Source organism: Vipera ursinii, assembly GCF_947247035.1.
Source record: "Vipera ursinii genome assembly, chromosome: 3".
Classification (NCBI taxonomy): domain Eukaryota; kingdom Metazoa; phylum Chordata; class Lepidosauria; order Squamata; family Viperidae; genus Vipera; species Vipera ursinii.
The window spans coordinates 2357173-2378885 of NC_139516.1; the positions used below are offsets into that span (position 1 = coordinate 2357173).

At 45.6% G+C, this 21713-nt stretch overlaps 3 protein-coding genes across 3 annotated transcripts in view; 2 read left to right on the forward strand and 1 right to left on the reverse strand.

Annotated features, from left to right (window-relative positions):
- Positions 1-21713, reverse strand: part of DNMT3B (DNA methyltransferase 3 beta) — a gene marked incomplete at its 5' end in the record, with an annotated part of 480157 nt that overhangs the window by 421029 nt on the left and 37415 nt on the right. The window lies entirely within an intron of this gene.
- Positions 1-21713, forward strand: part of DUSP15 (dual specificity phosphatase 15) — a 161125-nt gene that overhangs the window by 16064 nt on the left and 123348 nt on the right. The gene's annotated exons all lie outside the window — the stretch shown is intronic.
- On the forward strand, positions 2879-19717 carry LOC310639305 (interferon regulatory factor 4-like; the record flags this gene model as incomplete). The annotated part of the gene is made up of 8 exons (XM_083360926.1): positions 2879-3052; positions 4059-4251; positions 6584-6675; positions 9691-9781; positions 11878-11994; positions 13825-14220; positions 16080-16198; positions 18106-19717. 8 exons carry the CDS (start codon positions 2879-2881, stop codon positions 18229-18231), a joined length of 1308 nt encoding a protein of 435 aa, XP_083217052.1. The 3' UTR covers positions 18232-19717.

Below are 21713 nucleotides of genomic sequence, written 5' to 3' on the forward strand. Positions count from 1 at the left end.
TATAGCTGTTTCTGGAATTCTTCATTAATGCTTCCTTAACTTTGCGACATTAAATCAATCTATCAGAGTCTGGGCTTCCTTGGAAATTTATTCTTTGTGGCTTGTTCATTAGCAGTACTATAAAATTAAATTTATCAGTAGTTAGCTAAAATATGTCTAAAAAAATAGAAGGAAATAAATAGTGCATTATATTGTAAGTTGCTATTAGGTTAATTCAATTTACACAGCCATCTCAGTGAACGCTGGCTTCTGTCAGTCGCTTACCACAAGACAAACAGCAACGTCAACGCACACAACAGCCAAGGTACAAATCAAACAAGGATTAAAATAACTATCTCATGCGTTTTAACTGGTATTCTGCCCACACACCCCCTCCCGTCCCGGAACACGAGCACATTTTAAGAGCCGTGAGAAAATCTGGCAGAGTGGGGGTCAATCTCATCTGTGGTGAGAATGAAATTCCAAGGATCAAGGCAGCACAATGGAAGACACACACTTCCTGGTTCCTACAAGGTATTTTATTTTATTTTATTTTATTTTATTTTATTTTATTTTATTTTATTTTATTTTATTTTATTATTTTATTTTATTTTATTTTATTTTATTATTTTATTTTATTTTATTTTATTTTATTATTTTATTTTATTTTATTTTATTATTTTATTTTATTTTTTATTTTATTTTTTTATTTATTTTATTTTATTTTATTTTATTTTATTTTTTTATTTTATTTTATTTTATTTTATTTTATTATTTTATTTATTTTATTTTATTTTATTATTTTATTTTGTTTTGTTTTGTTTTGTTTTGTTTTGTTATTTTATTTTATTTTATTTTATTATTATTTTATTTTATTTTATTATTTTATTTTATTATTTTATTTTATTATTTTATTTTATTTTATTTTATTTTATTATTTTATTTTATTATTTTGTTTTGTTTTGTTATTTTATTTTATTTTAATTTTATTTTATTTATTATTTTATATTTTTATTTTATTTTTTATTTATTATTTTATTTTATTATTTTTCTTGCCTTTATTACTTTATAAGTAACTGAAAGCACTGGGCATACCTAATACTCCTTTCTGCTCCTACAGTATTTCCCCACAACAGCCCTGTGAGGTGGACTGGGCTGAGGGAGAGGGACTGGCCCAAAGTCAACCAGCCAGCTGGCTTTTGTGCCTAAAGCAGGACTAGAACTCACCACCTCCCATTTTCTAGCCTCTTGCCTTCACCACTGCACCAAGGAAAAAGCAACCTCTACTCAGAGTCCACTGGAGCTGGGAGGCCAATAAATAATAATAATAATAATAATAATAATAATAATAATAATAATGATGATGATGATGATGATGATGATGATGATAATAATAATAATAATAATGTGGAAGTTCAACCTGAGCCCCTCAAAGTTGTTTGCTGAGATGGGTAGCTGTAGAAATCAAATAAATAAATGGACAAATAAATAATTAAATAAGATACGATTTATAAAAAGATTTTTTTAAGTCTTTAAAAAAAAAGCAAAGCAAAACCAGGAAAGATATTTTTTTTTTGCTTTCTTGCAAAGCACTCTTGTAAAAGGCCACTTCCACTTTCTCTTTGGCCCTTTGTCCAAAACATGCGTGGTTAGAATCAACCTTGAATAGCTTTTCATTTATAATTCAGTGCAACGTGCAAACACAGTGAAGTGCTTAACCGAGTTTAACACAGTCTGAGCCAAAGAAAGCTGGAGGTTCTGCCCTCCACAATTGGACAGCATTCACACAGCAGGAGCGGCTTGATGGCAGGGAAGCCCCCTCAGCGTGGCTGCTTCATAACAGCCCCTTGGAGAAGCCCCAGGAGCTTCAGCCAGAGGCAGGCAGCAAATATAAGAGGGTGGTTCTACGTATATTTTGGAGGTCACACAGATGGGGTGTCCCCCAGAAGGTCACCCCAGCAGAAAAGTCAGGATTTCTAAGAGAGAGAGAGAGAGAGAGGATAGATAGATAGATAGATAGATAGATAGATAGATAGATAGATAGATAGATACATAGATAGATAGATAGAGATAGATAGATAGATAGATAGATAGATAGATAGATAGATAGATAGATGATAGACAGACAGACAGACAGACAGATCTTAACTTGCGTTTCTTAACTTGCGTTAACTTGCCTATCTTAACTTGCGTTTCTATTCTGTTTTTTATGGCCCTGGTTTTGGTAGGTTGGACTGTTTTTTTCCCTTTGTGTAAAGACAGATGCAAAAAACGAGTTAAATAGTTCTGCTTTCTCCCTGTTGCTTGTCACCTTCTTGCCACTTTCCGCAAGCCTTAGTTCATTTTGAGCTTTAGCTATCCTCACTTCAGCTTTGCAGGCTCGGGCTATTTGCTGCTGTTCTGCCTTAGTTACATGCCCCACTTTCCACTTTTTATACTTGCCCATCACTGGAGGCTTTTAAGAGATGGGACAACCGTATGCCCGAATCGGTACAGAGTCTCCTGCCGGAGCAAGGGGTTGGACTAGAACAGCGTTTCCCAACCTTAGGAACTTGAAGAGGCGTGGACTTCAACTCCCAGAATTCCCCAGCCAGCATAGCTGGCTGGGGAATTCTGGGAGTTGAAGTCCACGCCTCTTCAAGTTCCTAAGGTTGGGAAACGCTGGACTAGAAGACCTCCGAGGGCCCCTGCCAGCGCTAGGATTCTACGGTCCCTTTCGGCCGCCCGAGCGAAGCGTGAGCGAAAACGAAAGCGAAAGCGGCCGAACGAAAGCGGCCGCAGTCCTTTCGCTTTCCCGGCTGCTGCGACGCGCGGCCGCCGGGCGCCTTTCCCGCCTGGCCAAGCCGGGCAGCGGCGGCTCTCTTCTCCTCGGGCTCCCGGGGCAGGGGAGGCAGCGGCCATGGCCCAGGCGCCGCAGCCCATGCGGCTGAGGGAGTGGCTGCTGGCGCAGGTGGAGAGCGGTCGCTATCCGGGACTGCGCTGGGAGGACGGCCAGAAGAGGCTCTTCCGCATCCCCTGGAAGCACGCCGCCAAGCAGGACTACCGCCAGCGGGAGGACGCCGCGCTCTTCAAGGTACGGGATTGGGGGGGGGGGACGGGACCCCCGCCTCGGTTACACACACGCACTCACGCACACACACACACACACCCCGGGCCTCCAGGGGGCGCCCTTGCCGGGCTCGCGGGCCATGGGGCAGGAGTTGCAGCGGGGGGGGGAGACTTGGCGAGGTCGTTGGGGTGTCTGACGGCTCCCCTCCCTCCTCCTCCTCCTCTCCCCCCTTCCTCTTCGTCTCTCGCCTCCTCTTCCCCTCGCTTCCTCTTATGCCTCCCTCCTCTCCCCCCTCCCGCTTCGTCTTCCTCCCCTCCCTCCTCTCTTCCTCTTCTCTCCCCCTCCCTCCTCCTCCTCTCCCCCCTCCTCTTCTGCTTTCTTCCTCTTACCCCTCCCTCCTCTCCCCTCTTCCCCACCTCCCTCCTCTCCCCTCCTCCTCTCCCCTTCCCCTCTTCTCCTCCCTCCCCCTCTCCCCCTCCTCTTCCACTCTCTTCCTCTTACCCCTCCCTCCTCTCCCCCTCCCTCCTCCCCCTCTCCCCCTCCCTCTTCCCCCCTTTTCTCCCCCTCCCTCTTCCCCCCTCCTTCCTCTCCCCCCCTTTGCTCCCCCTCCCTCTTCCCCCTCCCCTCTCCCTCCTCTCCCCTTTCCCTCCCCCCTCTTCTCCTCCCTCCCCCTCTCCCCCTCCTCTTCCACTCTCTTCCTCTTACCCCTCCCTCCTCTCCCCCTCCTCTTCCCCCTCTTCTCCCCCTCCCACTTCCCCCTTTTCTCCCCCTCCCTCTTCCCCCCTCCCTCCTCTCCCCTCCCTTCTCCTCTTCCCCCTTTTCTCCCCCTCCCTCTCCCCCCTCCCCCTCTCCCTCCTCTCCTCTACCCTCCCTCCTCCTCTCCACTTCCCCCTCCCCCTCTTCTCCCCCTCCCTTTTCTTTCCCTCTCCCCCTCCTCTTCCACTCTCTTCCTCTCCCCCCTCCCGCCTCCCTCCTCCTCTCCCCCCTCCCTCCTCCTCTTCCCCCCCTCCCTCCTCTTCCCCCCCCCCAGGCCTGGGCCATCTACAAGGGCAAGTACCGGGAAGGGCTGGATCGGGCCGACCCCGCCGTTTGGAAGACGCGCCTCCGCTGCGCCCTCAACAAAAGCCTGGACTTTAAAGAGGTGCCGGAGAGAAGCAAGTTGGAGGTCCCCGAGCCCTACAAGGTCTACCAGGTGATCTGCCCCAAGGCGGCCCAAGACCCAGGTAGGACAAAGCGGGGAGGGGGGGCTTGAGAAGGGACCCCTCAGCCCACTCTAAGGGTCCCCAGCAGGGGGCGGGGCCTCCGAGCGTCTCCCTGGGGGGGGAGGTGTCTTGAAGTCAGGCAGAGAAGGATTTGCAGTTGACTCCCCCACCCAGGCACTTCAAAGGGTGAATCTGGAAAACTGGAGCTTTGCTTGGTTTTGAGGGGGGTGGGGGTGGGGGTGGAGGGGGCGCTTCCCAGAGATTGCTGGGCCATGCAAAAAATAGCAGGTGGGCACCAAAAGGAACTTTGGTGACATCTGATAGGAACAAAACTAAATTAATTGGTTGTGACTTGTTCCCCATGCATGCATCCCCCCTCTCTCTCCCCCATATCTATATTTATCATATATCTATATCTATCTATCCATTTATGTCTATCATATACCTATCTATGGCTGTCTATGTCTATCATATATCTATCTATCTGTGTCTGTCTGTCATATACCTATCTATGTCTGTCTAAACAAAGCATATGAGGAGTGGTGGCTGAAATTGGGGATGTCTAGTTTAATGAAGAGAAGGGACACGATAGCAGCCTTCCAATATCTCAGGGGCTGCCCCCAAAAGAAGAGGGAGTCAAGCTATTCTCCAAAGCACCTGTAGCAACGGATGGAAACTCATCAACAAGAGAAGCAACCTAGAACTAAGGAGAAACTTCCTGACAGTCAGAACGATTAACCAGTGGAACTGCTTGCCACCAGAGGTTGTGGGTGCTGCAGCACTGGAGGCTTTTAAGAAGAGACTGGACAGACAATTGTCTGAAATGGTATAGGGTCTCCTGCCTGAGCAGGGGTTCGACTAGATGACTTCCAAGGTCCCTTCCAACATCATCATCATCATCGTTGTTGTTGTTATAAATCATATGTATATCTTGTATCTATCTATCTATCTATCTATCTATCTATCTATCTATCCATCCATCCATCCATCCATCCATCCATCCATCTATCCATCCGCTGGAGGTTTTCAAGAAGAGACTGGACAGCCATTTGTCCTGAATAGTATAAAGTTTCCTGCACTGAGCAGCGGGTTGGACTAGATGACCTCTGAAGTCGCTTTCAGTCCTAGGATTCTATCTCTCAGTCTGTCTTATCATCATCTATCACCTACCTATATCTATGTAATTTGTCTTATTTAATCACCTGCCTATCTTATCTCTCTGTCACCTGTCTGTCTGTCTGTCTGTCTAAATATCTACCTACCTATCAAATGTTAAAACTGTCCCACCTCCCTCACAGAGGGACTTTGGGCAAAGGACAGATAAAATTATCAAAACATGAAAACAGCATACATAAGATTTAACATTTTTAAAAGGCAAGGATGAATTAAAAATTGGGTACACATTTAAAAGCGGGGGAGGATTTTTTTGGGGGGGGGCACTATCCAGCCCCACGACTCTGTATTCTTATGTGCACCCCCCCAGACAAAACTGCGGAGCCCCTGTTTTTTGCACTTATTTATTTATTTATTTATTTATTTATTTATTTATTTATTTATTTATTAAATTTGTATTATTTATCTGTATTATTTATGGGCATTGTTTAATTATGTTTTAATAATTTTAATTTTTGTATCCTATTTTTATGTATTGCCCTGTTCACCGCCCTGAGTCTCTTGAGAGAAGGGCGGTATATAAATTAAATAAATAAATAAATAAATAAATAAATTTGTATACCGCTTTTCTCCCAAAGGACTCAGGGCGGTGAACAGGGCAGTACATATCAAAAACAAGATACAAAAATTAAAAACGATTAAACAAAATGCCCACAAATAAGTTAAAACACATTAAAAGTAGGTTAAAACACATTAATAAAACCCAACCCCATCCCATCAGGCCAGGCCAGCTTTCCTTTCCATCAATCAAAAACCAAAGGTGGATTTGCACTCCCTGGGCACGCCTGGGCTGCCAAAGAAAGCTGGCAAAATGATTGGCATTTGACTAAACAAGTTTGCTTTTTCTACCAGCCTGCTACAGAGAGTCTGCTACTTCCCCCTCCCCGCTTTTGCCTGGAGGCACGCAAACATTAGCTGCGTTTGACAAGCTAATTACCCAGGTTGGCCAGATAGAATTGCTGGGTTCACACAACCACGGGGGTGGGTGGGTGATATGTTCATGGGGATGACTTAAAGGCTCACCCAGAAAGCAGAAGGAACGGTTGCATCTCCCAGTCCTTTGACTCACAAAAGTATTCAACCTGGTCTGGTCCAGGTTGGTGTTAGCTTAGTCTGGAGGAGCAGAGGGGCGGGGAAAGGTTGTGTGAATCTACCTTTTGGGTCTTTGTGTCGTTTCCAGAGAAGGAAAGTGGAACAGTCTCTGCTCTGCAGCCAAAATGTGCCTTGGCCCCAGCATCTGAAGCGGCTGCAGCCCATCACTTGTCAGACAAGGTAAGCACCTGGGTTTGGATCTGTTCAGATCCTGTAAACCATCACCTGGGCAGATTCACACCCAAGGAGATCTCTAACAAACCACCTGGCAGGTTTAAAACAGGAAAAAAACAAACAAGCAGCTGAGGATTACGGTAAAGAATTTGTTGGACAAAGAAACATTTGTAGGGGTTATTTCTTCAAAGTGCAGTGTGGGCAGCTCGAAGCGGTGTGGACTTCAACTCCCAGAATTCCCCAGCCAGCATGTCGGAAAAGGTTATTGGAGGGGATTTTGACTGTGGGGTTTTAATGAATAAGCATTCAACGCCTCGTTTTCAATGTAACATGAGGTGGATTTGGTGGAAGGTTTTGCTTGAAGAGTTAGGCTACATCTTTCCTCCCTCCCTCCCTTTCCTTCCTTCCTTCCTTCCTTCCTTCCTTCCTTCCTTCCTTCCTTCCTTCCTTCTTTCCTTCCTCCTTCCTCCCTTCCTTCCTCCTTATTCCCTCCCTCCCTCTCCATTCCTTCCTTCCTCCTTCCTTCCTTCCTTTCTATTCCTCCCTCCCTTCCTCCCTTCCTTCCTCCTTATTCCCTCCCTCCCTCTCCATTCCTTCCTTCCTCCTTCCTTTCTTTCCATTCCTCCCTCGCTTCCTTTTCCTTCCTTCCTTCCTCCTTATTCCCTCCCTCCCTCTCCACTCCTTCCTTCCTCCTTCCTTCCTTCCTTTTCCTCCCTCCCTTCCTCCCTTCCTTCCTCCTTATTCCCTCCCTCCCTCTCCATTCCTTCCTTCCTCCTTCCTTTCTTTCCATTCCTCCCTCGCTTCCTTTTCCTTCCTTCCTTCCTCCTTATTCCCTCCCTCCCTCTCCATTCCTTCCTTCCTCCTTCCTTCCTTTCCATTCCTCCCTCGCTTCCTTTTCCTTCCTTCCTTTCTCCTTATTCCCTCCCTCCTCCATTCCTTCCTCCTTCCTTCCTTCCTTCCTCTCCATTCCTCCCTCCCTTCCTTTTCCTTCCTTCCTTTCTTCCTTCTTAACTTCCTTCCTCCTTCCTCTCCATTTCTTCCTCCCTCTCCATTCCTCCCTCCCTTCCTTTTCCTTCCTTCCTCTTCCTTCCTTCCTTCTTAACTTCCTTCCTCTCCATTACTGCCTCTCCTTTCCTTCCTCCCTTCCACTCCCTTCCTCTCTCCCTCCTCTCTTCCTTCCTCCCTCTCTCCTTTCTCTTTCTCTTTCCTCTCTCTCTCTCCCCCCTTCCTCTCCCCCCTCATCTGAATTGCTGCCCATCCCAAGGGTGGTGAACTTACCTTTATCTTCTTTAATTTATCTCATTAGGGAATCAATTGAATTATTCTTAAAATAAACACAATTTGCACCAAGAACATAACTGTCAAAATCTCACAGGTGTTAATTGCATGGCTTTAAAACATTAGTAGCAGCGGCTATTTTGGGAACTGGGAAGGACTCTCTGGGTCCCAACAACATCACCTTCCCCACCCCACCCCACCCCCCGCTTAGCGACAGAAATTTGGGGCTAAATTGTTGTGAGCCGAGGGCTATCCGTACGTCGATATCCTTGTGCATCATTCCAGGTCACGCACGTCGTTCCATCTTCGTCAGGCCCCAGAAACCACAATGACACCGTGAGCCGATCAGAGCAGCATCTTTATTGCTGCAAGCGCATTTACAGGAATCTTCTCAGACCTGCTGCATTCTCTCGGGAATGGCCAGAAAAAGGATTCAGGGATTTTAGAGGAGGCTGTGTGTCTGGCCTTGGTTGCTTCCTTCACTGCAAGGACTCCAATGTTGTTGGAGGCTTAACACACACATACCTCAAAGTAACCTGAAGACAGGACAAGAAGCAATGGATGGAAACTAATCAAGGAGAGAAGCAACCTAGACCTAAGGAGAAACTTCCTGACAGAACAATTAACCTGTGGAACCACCTGCCTCCAGAAGCTGTGAATGCTCCAACACTGGAAGTTTTTAAGAAGAGACTGGACAGCATTTGTCTGAAATGGTATAGGGTTTCCTGCCTGAGCAAGAGGGTTGGACTAGATGACCTCCAAGGTCCCTTACATCATCATCATCATCATCATCATCATCATCATCATCATCATCATTATTATTATTATTATTATTATTATTATTATTATTATTATTATTATTATTATTATTATCCTGGTTGCTCTTCTCTGTATGCTGCTTTTCTGGGTTTCCATGAAGTCAAATAAATAAATATTTGAGGGACTGTCCCAAAGAAGAGGGAGTCCAGCTCTTCTCCAAAGCACCAGAAGGCAGGACGAGAAGCAACGGATGGAAATTAATCAAGGAGAGAAGCAACCTAGAACTAAGGAGAAACTTCCTGAACAATTAACCAGTGGAACTCCTTGCCTCCAGAAGTGGTGAATGCTCCAACACTGCAAGCTTTTAAGAAGAGACTGGACATCCATTTGTCTGAAATGGCATAGGGTTTCCTCCCTGAGCAGGGGGGCTGGACTAGATGACCTCCAAGGTCCCTTCCAACATTATTATTATTACACTGTCGGTCCCTTCAGAACGCAGCTATAAGGAAGGGGAGCACACATCACTGTGGATTGAGGATGTTCTTGTATTTCCCGCATTGTTTCTAATTTCGCTTGGATGCATTTGCACGGGAATTGGGGAGGGGGAAATATTCCCGTGGCGCTCTCTGTTTTCACTCCTGCCGACCGGCACCGGGAAACCACCGGTTATCATCGCCTTTTCGGCTCGGAATTGGCTCCTGATGGGCTGGGGTCCTTGGGGCGAGGCTGAAGAAACGGGACTTTTAGCCGAACACTTTTGTGCAGGAATTTCGGATTCTGCTTTTTTGCTCTACAATCACTTCCTCTCAGTAAAAGATCCCCTTTGAAACAACGCCTGTTTCTTGAGTTGTGCTTTCGTGAGGGGACAGCCGAGGCAGGTCCTTACACATACACTCTTGATGGAGGTTCCACCACAAAACTCCGGAAAGCGTGCCTAGGGGTTTTCTTCCTAGTTTCATCCCCTTTTATTTCCTTTCATTCCAGGCCGAAACATCTACGGAGGCTGATAGGAAAAGGGAAGATAATCCAGGGGGTCCTCCGATATCCCAAAAGCTGAGCAGTCCAGACCTCCAGGGTAAGGTGGAAATGAGGTTTTCTCTGCACCCCTGGTTGAAAACCTGGAGTGCCATTTTGAGGACAGGATGTGTGCAAAAAAAAATATATATAAAAGCATTGTATGGTTAGTGAGGTCTGATTTGCCGTGGATTTGTATGCTATAATGCAGAGGTCCCCAACCTATGAACTGCAGCCCACTACCGGGCCGTTGCCTCTTGGCTGCCAGGCTCATGAGTAGTGCACGTGGGTGTGCGCGTGCTCACCCCCCCCTTGTGCCACCGTTGCGACTGTTGTGCAGGCGGTGGCAGCGTCGCTAGTATCATGCAGGTGGCGGTGTTGCCATGAAGTTCGTGTGGGCGGCAGCAGCGCGCTGCAAGTGGCAGGTGAGCCGAAACAATCCTCGCACAGGGGTGGCGGCACCAGCCTTGTGCCGGGGCGGGATTGCTGCGTGCCATGGCGTAATCATGGGGGGGACAACGTCTCGAACCTTGCGCTGGGGTGGCATCATTGCAGGACGCAGCACGATCCTCATGCGGGAACGGCGGTGCGAGCCTCGTGCCTGGGGCAGCATTGCTGTGGGCCGCGGCGCAAGCCTTGTGCTGGTAGTAGCATCGCCCTGAGCCTGGCAGCCACGGCGCCACCAGCCTCCGGCACACGCTCGCAGCCCCATTAGTGTGGTGTGCGGGCATGTAGCCTGTTTGTACATGTGCACGCGCGGGTGTGGCCACATCCACGTTTGCGCATCCACATGTAAGGCGCCTGCCCCTCCCTCTCCCACCGAGCCGCCAATCCAAAAAGGTTGGTGACCCCTGCTATAGTGGAGTGGACCAGACCAGAATTGTGCCCCAAACCTTTGTTGCTAAGTGAGAAATTTGTTAAGGGAGTTTTTGTTCTGTACCAGCCTGCTACCGGCCCTGCAGAAAAGGCAACCCCTTTATAAACGGCAAGAGGCTGGAATAATGTCTGCCAAATTTATTACTACAAAAAAACAAACAAGACACGAACCAAGATACAGGAGCCTTGAAACACTATCTGAGTGGTTGCTTTCATCAAACCAGCCCTCCCCACACATTCCCCTTATATAGAGTTCAGGGCGTGGCTTCTCTCTGCCTCCTTCCGAGAAGCCCCACAGCCTTCCTCTGTTTACTCCTACTTGACTGCCTCCTGCGTCGGGTGTCCTTGAACAGGGCCAGCTGTGGGTCATCTTCATCCACACTGTCAGGCTCACACAGCTGGGTCTCCATGGTGACCAAGTGGGAGGGGCCTGGCTGAGGGCTCTCATCAGCAAGATCTCCAACCCCCTCAGCAAGGTCTTCAACACCCTCCTCCTCCTCCTCCGAGTCGTCCGACCCAACTGCCGAACCCACAGGCTGACCCTGAATCACAACAGTTTTGCTCCACTTTACGACCTTTCTTGCCGCAGTTCTTAAGTGAATCACTGCAGTTGTTAAGTCAGTAACACAGTTGTTAAGAGACTCGAACTTCCCCATGGACTTTGCTTGGGTCACATGACCCGGCACACTGCAACTGTCATAACCATGAGTCAGTTCACAAGCATCTGAATTTTGATCACACGACCCTGGGGATGCTGCAGTGGTCGTAAGTATGAAAAATGGTCATAAGTCGCTTTTTCAGCCGGTCACTAAGTGAACTGCTGTAGGTCAAGGGCTGCCTGTAGTTGTTTTGTACAGATTTACGGTGTAGGTAGTCCTCAATGTATGACTGCAGTTGGGACCAGAGTCTCAGTTGTTAGGCGAAGCGGTTGTTAAATGAGAGACCCACGTGACTGCTTCTCTCAGCGACCGCAATCTTGGTTCTCCAAGTTGCAGCCATTAACCGTGTGGATCCTTAAGCCGATGGAGAGGAAGATTTACTTAAGAGGGAGGAGGCAGAAGGGCACTCCTGTGCTGATCTGGCGAAACGAAGCTTGGATCCTAAAAATCCCTGCTGGCTTCCCCAATGACTTTCTGGGGAAGCCAGCAGGAAAAAAAATCTGCTCCTGGGATAAGTTCGACGTTTTCTACGAACCCATCAGAATGGATTCAGCCAAGTGGGGAAAGGCAATAAGAAGATAATTCTAGCCTTTCTTAACATTTGTTGTGCTCTGCTCCACAGGGTGTCAGGTGAAAGGTTTTTTCCACACTTGGGCTCCGTCGCAGATCTCCCAGCAGCCAAGCCGGGCCTTCGTTAGTCCCAGACCAATCTTCGTCCCCAGCAAAAGCATCAACTCAGGTACAAAGGGTGTTCATTTCAAGCATTTCTGTGCCGTGTCCAGTTTGGCAGCTCGCTGACCATGGCTGAAGCTCGTAAAAAGCTAAGCTGGGCCAGGGCTGGTTAGCTTTAGGATGGGAGGCACAGAGAGATGTGATTGGGAAGCGCGCCAGGAGGAGGTTGGCATCATTGACCAGGAAAAACAAAATCAAACAAAGAAGAAAAAAAATCAGGAACTGCACTTGATTCAAAGAACTGCTTTCTTCTTCATTTGGAGAGAGGAAGTTGCAAGTTGAAGCAGTTTACAAAAAAAGATTTTTTTTTCCTAAATGCAATATATATATATACTAATCCAGCCCCCTGCTCAAGCAGGAGAACCTATACCATCTCAGACAAGTGGCTGTCAGGTCTCTTCTTGAAAATTTCCAGTGATGGAGCGCCCATTATTTCTGGTGGCAAGCTGTTCCACTGGTTAATTGTCCTCAGTGTCAGGAAGTTTTTCCTTAATTCCAGGTTGCTTCTCTCTTGGATCAGTTTCCAACCATTGTTTCTTGTCCTGCCCTCTGGTGCTTTGGAGAATAAACCCACCCGCCCCCTCTTCTTTGTGGCAGCCCCTCAGATACTGGAATGCTGCTATCATTTTTTTTATTATTTTTTATTTTATTACATTTATATCCCGCCCTTCTCCGAAGACTCAGGGCGGCTTACAAGCTTAGCAGTAGCCTTCATTCTATGTATATGCCTGCTTGTTAGGACTTTCACACAAACACACACACACCCATTCCCTCTTTTCATTAGACTAGCCCAGGGGTAGGCAACCTCGGCTCTTTTATGACTCATGGACTTCAACTCCCAGAATTCCTGAGTCAGCTATGTTGACTCAGGAATTCTGGGAGTTGAAGTCCATGAGTCATAAAAGAGCCAAGGTTGCCTACCCCTGGACTAGCCAAACCCAAGTCCCGCAGCCGTTCTTCGTCTGTTTTAGTCTCCAGGCCTTGGATCATCTTAGTGGCTCTTCTCTGAACTTTTTCCAAACTTTTAACATCTTTTTTGTGATATGATGACCCAAGTTGGCTGCAGTATTCCAGGTTTGGCCACACTAGGGCTTTATTGACCTTCTCTGAGATGAATTAAAACTTAGAACAGCATGTACGTTTGCCAAAGGTATATATTTTGTATAAAGTACAGGTAATCCTCAATTGACAAAGGACATTTGTTTGGTGATCATTTGATGATAAAAGGTACTTATGACCATTTTTTCACACTTAACGACCGTTGCTGCATCCCTGGGCTCAAACTTCGGACGCTTGGCGGCTTGACTCATATTTATGACGGTCGCAGTGTCCCAGGGGCTCACGCGATCCCCTTTTGCGAGCTTCTAACAAGCCAAGTCAAGGAGGGAAGCCAGATTCACTTAGCGACCGTGTCACTGCAGTGATTCACTTAACGGTGGCAAGAAAGGTTGCAAAATGGGTCAAGACTCACTTAACGTGTCTCGCTTAGCAACGGAAATTTTGGATCCAGCTGTGGTTTTAAATCGAGGACTCCTTCTAATCAGTGGAAGGACTTGCCTCCCAGAGTCCTGCATGCTCCATCACTGGAGGTTTTCAAAAATAATAATAATAATAGACCGGACAGTCATTTGACTCAGATGGTAGAAGGCTCCTGCCTTGAACAGAGGGTTGGACTGGAGAAGACCTCCACAGTCTCTTCCAGCCTTAGGATTCTACGATTCTTTTGATTCTGCTTTCAAGTCAAAGAAGTCACATGGCTTTGCAGACTCCATAACTACGTCATGGGGTCACTTTCTGATTCTCCCTGGCCTTTCCCCCCCCCCCCGCCCCGTTCCAGATTGCTGCCTTCACGTTCGCCTCTACTATTGTGACACGCTGGTGAAAGAAATGACCACCAGCGCAGCAGAAGGCTGCCGGATCACCTACCAGCCGGTGGTGGCAGAGAATGAGGAGCTGTATGGTCCCAGCGGCATGGAAGAAATCCAGTTCCCTTCTCCGGATGTCCTGGCTTGCAAAAGTCAGGGCCCCAAGGCCATCGGGGTCTTGAAGAAATTGCTCCCCCATTTGCATCGTGGGGTGCTCCTTTGGGTGGCTCCAGAAGGAGTCTTCATGAAACGCCAGTGCCAAGGTCGGGTTTACTGGAAGGGGCCACTGGCACCCTACAAGGATCAGCCGAACAAACTGGAGAGGGAGAAGACTTATCGGCTGTTGGACACTCAAGAATTCCTCCAGGGTGAGTCCAGACGTGCAGTCCCCACTTTGGTCTTCCTGTGCAGGGAGTGATCTACTGCTGGGGGATCCGCTGATTAGGTCCCTTACATGGGGTTGACTATGGATCTTTTATGACTTGCGGACTTCAACTCCCAGAATGCCTGAGCCAGCATGAGGAATGATGGCCCTTTTATGACTTGTAGACTTCAACTCCCAGAATTCCCGAACCAGCATACTCAGGAATTCTGGGAGTTGAAGTCCACAAGTCATAAAGGAACCGTCGTTCCCCACCTCTAATCTACAGTAGTGGCCAAAATTGTGGAAACCTTTTGGGAAAAGTGTATTTTTGAGGTTGGGTGGCTAATAACACCACTTTTTTGGGGGGGAGTAGTACCATAAAATTATATATCAATGGAAAGATCATTTAATCAAGAACATAACGCAACATAGTTTGTTCAATTATCTGTACTGTATTCTCTGAAAAGTGAGAGCCAAATAACCAGAAAAAGGAAGCACAATTTGCTCAGGTTGATAATCAGGTAGCTTTCCTTCATCTGATTGTAGCCAATGAGCGTGAGTGTTGAGAGAGCCAATCAGGTGTCAACTTGTTTTGGTAGTGAGCCAATCAGATCGCAGTAGGATTCGGTTATGGAGGTCCCGAATTGAAGCTGAGAGGAGGAGGACATTTGTCAGTGTGTTATGTGATCACTATCAAGTGGGTTGGGGTTTTTTTGTGTTTTTTCATTTAGTGAGCTTGTAAAACACAGTAAAATTCAAGTAATGGTGCAAACAGTTGACTGGTTGCCCAGAAAGTGATGTAAAATAGTATTATTAAGTGAAGAAGGCTACAGTTATAAAGAAATTAGAAAAAAAATTGATGGAAACTTAACCAAAGGTGGCATTTCTAACTGGACACTTTTCCCAAAAGGTTTCCACAATTTTGGCCACTATTGTATAGAGTCCTTGATGGTCCCATACTGGCAGAGATATACTGTATGTGCCGGGAGGAGAGACGGGGCCTTTTCAGTGGCTGCCCCTAAATTCATGAACGTCCTGGCTAAGGCAAGACTAGAACTCACCTCCTTATGATTCGATTCTAAATCCAAAAAAAGGATTAATACAGTGACCAGGGCAAGTGTTGTATGAATGCAACCGATGACATCTGCCACTGACTTCTTTCGAAAACATGACTGAAAAGTAAGGAAGAAAAAAAGGAAGTAGAAAAAAAATCAGACAAAAACAAGACAAGTGTGAAAAAAGGAAGGGAAAAAAAGAATGGCTTCTGAACAAATGTGATATAAATACAGATAAGAAATGCATTCAATTCTTACTCTAAAATTAAGAATACAGGTAGTCCTCGGCTTACGACCATTCATTTAGTGACCGAAGTTACAACAGCACTGGAAAAAAAGTAACGTGACTGTTTTTCACGCTTATGACCGTTGCAGCATCCCCATGGTCATGTGATCAAAATTCAGATGCTTGGCAGCTGATTCATATTTATGACGGTTGCAGCGTCCTGGGATCATGTGATTCCCAACGGGAAAGCCAGGTTCACTTAACAGCCATGGTACTAACTGAACAACTGCAGTGATTCACTTAACAGCTGTGGCAAGAAAGGTCATAAACTGGGGCAAAACTCACTTAACAACTGACTCGCTTAGCAACAGAAATTTTGGACTCAATTGTGGTCATATGTAGAGGACTACCTCTATCCTGTTTTACTTCTATAATCACATACAACTGTAGTCATCAACTCCCAGAATGAAAATTTATTTCCGTTTCTCGCAAAAAAGGGTCCACATTTTTGACTTCTTAACTCGATAGAACTAAATGTTTTTTTATTATGAAAATCCTTCAAATCTCTTGTGTTTCTCCCAGAGTTACGAGGCTTCCTCAGACATGGAAAGCCACTACCGCAGTACCAGATCCACCTCTGCTTTGGAGAAGAATTTCCTCCAGTCCCCAACCAGAAGCTTCACAGGTTCATCACAGCCCAGGTAAGTATTTTGGCGACCACAAAGGGACCTATTGCACCATGTTTCCTGACGTAACCTGGTTAATGGATGATTCATGAATTGCAGAAATACCAGAGGATCATTGGAGTGACCAGTTAATCCCCAAACCCTGAACATTCATGGTTCAGGTAACTTCACCCAATGATCTGTGTTTAGGAAACGTCTAACACATGTCCATGGACCCGGTTTTACATCTCTGATCCTCCTGGGATACAGAGCTGGAGAGAAAGAGAGACTAAAAAAAAACAGGCCTCTCTATATTGCACAACTCGCTGCCCAGGCAGGCTGCAGGGAACAAATTTCTCAAGCAACGATTGGCTGCTGCTCGTGCCTGCCTGGCCAATGGGAAGACAGCTATCACAAAGTCTTGCAATTAGTGTAATGGGCCACCAAGCATTTCAGGGAAGGGATTCTACATAGGTGGTCCTCGATTTGCAAGCAGCTGCTTAGCAACCATTTGAAGTTACAACGGACTGCCCCCAAAGGCCGCCCCTCCCCCTGCAGTCACATGATCTCATTCTGGACACTTGGCAACTCACCTGCATTTATGATTGTGATTTACAACGTTTTTGCCGAAAATCAACATTTTCTTAATGGCTTTCAGTACAATCACCCCATAGCAAACAGTGGGTTCACTTAAAGACTATGGTGATTCACTTACCAACATCACAAGAAAGGTTGTAAAACTGAGTTGGTCACTGGGTGACCCAAGTTGCAAAGATAACAACTAACAACTCCAATGAGGTAGACTTCATTGTAGTCCTCGACATACAACAATTTGTTTAGTGACCATTCAAGAGTTACAGTAGCCTGAAAAAAGTGACTTATGACCATTTTTCACAATTGTGACCATTGCATCATGTCATGTGATAAAAGCTCAGACGCTTGGCCACTGTTTCCTATTTATGACGGTTGCAATGTCCCGGGTGGATCATGTGATCCCCTTTTGTGATCTTCTGACAAGCAGAATCCATGGGGAAACCATGGATTAATAACAACCGTGTTATTAATTGCAGTGATTCGCTTAACAACTGTGGCACGAAAGGTTGTAAAATGGGGCAAAACTCACTTAGCAAGGGTCTCCCACTTAGCAACAGAAATGTTTGGCTCAATTGTGGTTATAAGTTGAGGACTACCTGTAGTTTCATCCAATGTGGAATTGTGGCCAGGAATGATGGCCACTGCAACCTCACCTGAAGAGCTCTCGTGGCATGGAGGTCTCCAGAAAGTCCTAACAGTCCAGGAACTTCTCAGTCTTCCAGGTCCTGGTTTGTCCCAAAGGTGCATTTTTTCAGGAGGCAACTGGATTTTCTTGTTTTTCTCTGAAGACCTTTCGCTTCTCATTCCAGAAGCTTCTTCAGCTCTGACTGGATGGTGGGGAATGGAAGGATTTATAATGACCAGCTGTCTGCAAGGAGTATAAATCCTTCCATTCCCCACCATCCAGTAAGAGTTGAAGAAGCTTCTTGGACAAGAAGCAAAACGTCTTCAAAGAAAAACAAGAAAGTCCAGTTGCCTCCTGAAAAAGGCACCTTTGGGTGTTCTTCTAACAGACATCAGCAGGACCATACAAGGTGCACCCGTGGAGATCTTCTCCCCTTTGCAGAAACTTCTGAATACGGCCAACCGAGCTCAGAGAGAGCCCCAAGGACTCCATAGCTGTGTAACCCTGAGATAGGTCTATTTCCCTCTGCCAGCCCTCTTCTTAGATAGCTTCATTCCTGGTCAACGTTCTTGATTCCTTCTCCTCCACGACCATGCTTTCTAGAGAGGCTGTCCTAGTCATCTTCACGTCACTAGGATGCAACTTCTGGGCCCTTCTTCTGGCCTTGTGGAGAAGCTTGAGGACACATCTGGAATGCCTCTCTCCCTTTCTGCTCGTTCTCTAGGTGGAACCCGTGTTTATCCACAATCTCTGCCTTCACGCCCGGCAGTATCTCCAGGGCTCTCAGACAGGCCCTCCGAAGGCTCCCAAGAACATCATCCAGATCCTGCAGCAGCTGAGCTCCTCTTGACCCCCTCCAGATGCCACCACTGACCTGAAAGAGAAGACCTGGTTGCTTCTCCTAAGGATGTAGAGCTTTGTTCATGAAGACAGAAGGACCTCTTTCAAGATTCGGCCTCTTCTCTCAGGGATTCATGGCTGGCTTGTGCTGAAAGCTTGTATGAATAAGGACCCTGTGTTTGGCCTGGATGTACCTGTGTGTGTGTGTGTGTGTGTGTGTGTGTGTACACACATACACACACAAAGTTTTATTTTAAAATGTAAGAATGATAATAAGAACAAAGGTGAACTGAAAAAGAACAGAGGGGAAAAAGTTAGAAGTAAAAGAAAAAGCTTTCGTGAATCAGGTTGCTGTGATTAGCCTGGATGTTCCTTTTTCAGTACATATTTTTATATATAATTTTTATTAAGCATTTTAAGAACAGTAATAAGAAGGAATATAAAATAGAGGACACAAGGAAGGAAGAGAAATAATAGAAAAGGCTTTTATGAATAAAGAGCTCTGCGGTTTGCATGGATGTCCCTTTTATTAAAATCTTTTTATTAAACATTTTAAGAACAACGATAAGAATGAATACAAACAAGCAGGAATAAATGTAAACTAAAATAGAACTGTGAAAGCCGGGAGAAAAGGAGAAACAACTGGAAAAGTTAAAAGTGCAATAAGAAAAAAGTAGAAAAAAAAAGATAAAAGATATACAGGTAGTCCTTGACTTATAACAATTTGTTTAGTGACCGTTCAAAGTTACAACGACACAAAAAAGTGACTTAGGATCCTTTTTCACATTTCAGACCGTTACAGCATCCCCTGCGGTCAGGTGATCAAAATTCAGATGCTTGGCAACTGACTCGTACTTACGACAGTTGCAATGCATCCCGGGGTCACGTGACCCACTTTTACGACCTTATGACCAGCAAAGTCGATGGGGGAAGCCTCTTAATAACTGCGTTACATAACAAAAGCATTGATTCACTTAACAACTCTGGCAAGGGAAATCGTAAAGTGGAGGAAAAGCTCACTTAACAACGGTCTCGCTTTGCGACAGAAATTTGGGCTCCGTTGTCTTAAGTCGAGGACGGCCTGTATAAAGACATAGCTATAGCTTCTGATAACTCTTTACAGCACTTATATTTTATACCTCCAATTGTGTGTTTTTTTTAAAAAAAAAAACACCTCAAACTGGGCCCTTTTATGACTTGTGGACTTCAACTCCCAGAATTCCTCAGCCAGGCAAGCGTGTCTGGCTGAGGAATTCTGGGAGTTGAAGTCCGCAAGTCATAAAAGGGCCCAGTTTGAAGACCCCTGCTGTAAAACTACATCAGGACTCTCTGCTGCAGCCTCCCTTGTGGGTCTTTACAGGTTGTGTGTTTGCATGTGAGTGTGAATTGCAGTTGTCTTAAGATGCAGAGCAGTTTGATCCATGTGCCCTGGAGGATCGCCCAGTTGACCTGAGTGGCCCCAGAAGTAGAAGCAATAAAATAAAAATAAAATGAGGCTTTGCAGACTTTTTGTGCCTTTGTTTCCTTTTTTTCCAAAATTACAGGGTGATGACAGATAATCCTCAACATGTGACAGTAATGGAGCGTGGCCGTGACAGCCGTGTGTTGTGACAGCCATAAATTGGGTTGGTAGGTAGGTAGGTAGGTAGGTAGACAGACAAGACAGACAGACAGACAGACAGACAGACAGACAGACAGACAGACAGACAGACAGACAGACAGATAGATAGATAGATAGATAGATAGATAGATAGATAGATATGGATACAAAGATTGATGATGATGATGATAATAATAATAATAATAATAATAATAATAATAATAATAATAATAATAATAATAATGTTGGAAGGGACCTTGGAGGTCATCTAGTCCAACCCCCTGCTAAGGCAGGAAACCTTATACCACTTCAGGCAAATGTCTGTCCAGTCTCTTCTTAAAAACTTCCATTGTTGGAGCATTCACAGCTTCTGGAGGCAGGTTGTTCCACCGGTTAATTGTTCTAACTGTCAAGGAAATTCCTCCTTAGTTTTAGGTTGCTTCTCTCCTTGACTAGTTTCCATCCGTTGCTTCTTGTCCTGCCTTCAGGTGCTTTGGAGAATAGCTTGGCTCCCTCTTCTTTGGGGCAGCCCCTGAGATACTGGAACACTGCTATCATGTTACCCCTCACCCTTCTCTTTGTTAAACTACACATACCCAATTCCAGCAACCATTGCTTATATGTTTTAGCCTCCAGTCCCCCAATCATCTTTGTTGCTCTTCTCTGTACTCTTTCTAGAGTCTCAACATCTTTTTTACATCGTGGTGACCAAAACTGGATGCAGCATTCCAGGTGTGGCCTTACCAAGGCCTTGTAAAGTGGTATTAGTACTTCACGTGATCTTGATTCTCTCCCTCTGTTAATGCAGCCTAGCACTGTGTTGGCTCTTTTGGCAGCTGCAGCACACTGCTGGCTCATATTTAAGTGATTGTCCACTAGGACTCCGAGATCCCTCTCACAATTGCTACTATCGAGCAAGGTACCACCTATACTATACCTGTGCAGATATGGATAGATAGATAGATAGATAGATAGATAGATAGATAGATAGATAGATAGATAGATAGATATGGATACAAAGATAGATAGATAGATAGATAGATAGATGATTGATAGATAGATAGATAGATAGATAGATAGATAGATAGATAGATAGATAGATAGATAGATAGATATGGATACAAAGATAGATATGGATAGATAGATAGATGATAAGAGATGAGAGAGATAGCTATATACATACATAATATATAGATAATACATAATATATAGTTAGATATGATAGATATAGACCAGTGGTGGCAAACCTATGGCACGCATGCCAGAGGTGGCACTGAGAGCCCTCTCTGTGGGCACATGCCGTTGCACCAGCAGAGTTCACCAGAGTAGTGAGGACGTGGGGATGTCCCGGAGACGGCGAGGGACTGGCCCCCGCCACCCTGGCCCCGGCCATGCTCACCCAGTCTGCCGTGACCACTGCTGCCACGCCCACTCAGTGGGCCACCCCCACCCCACCCCCCTGAGAGCACCGCAATCCTGATGCAGCCCTGGCACTTTGCAATAAATAAGTGGGATTTGGGTTGCAGTTTGGGCACTCGGTCTCTTAAAAGGTTCGCCGTCACTGATATAGATGATAGCTAGATGACAGACATGATAAGAAATTAGATGATACAGATTAGATGATAGAAATAGATGAGAGAGATGAGAGATAGATGACATGATGGCTAGATGACAGACATGATAGAGATAAATTAGATGATATAGATTAGATGATAGAAATAGATGAGATGATAGAGATAGATGATAGATGATAGAGATATATGTAGAAGAATAGAATAGAATAAGGAATAGAATAGAATGTAGGAATAAAGAATAGAATAGAAATTACAGATTATAGAATAGAATAAGAATAGAATAGAATAGATCTGGAAGGGACCTTGGAGGTCTTCTAG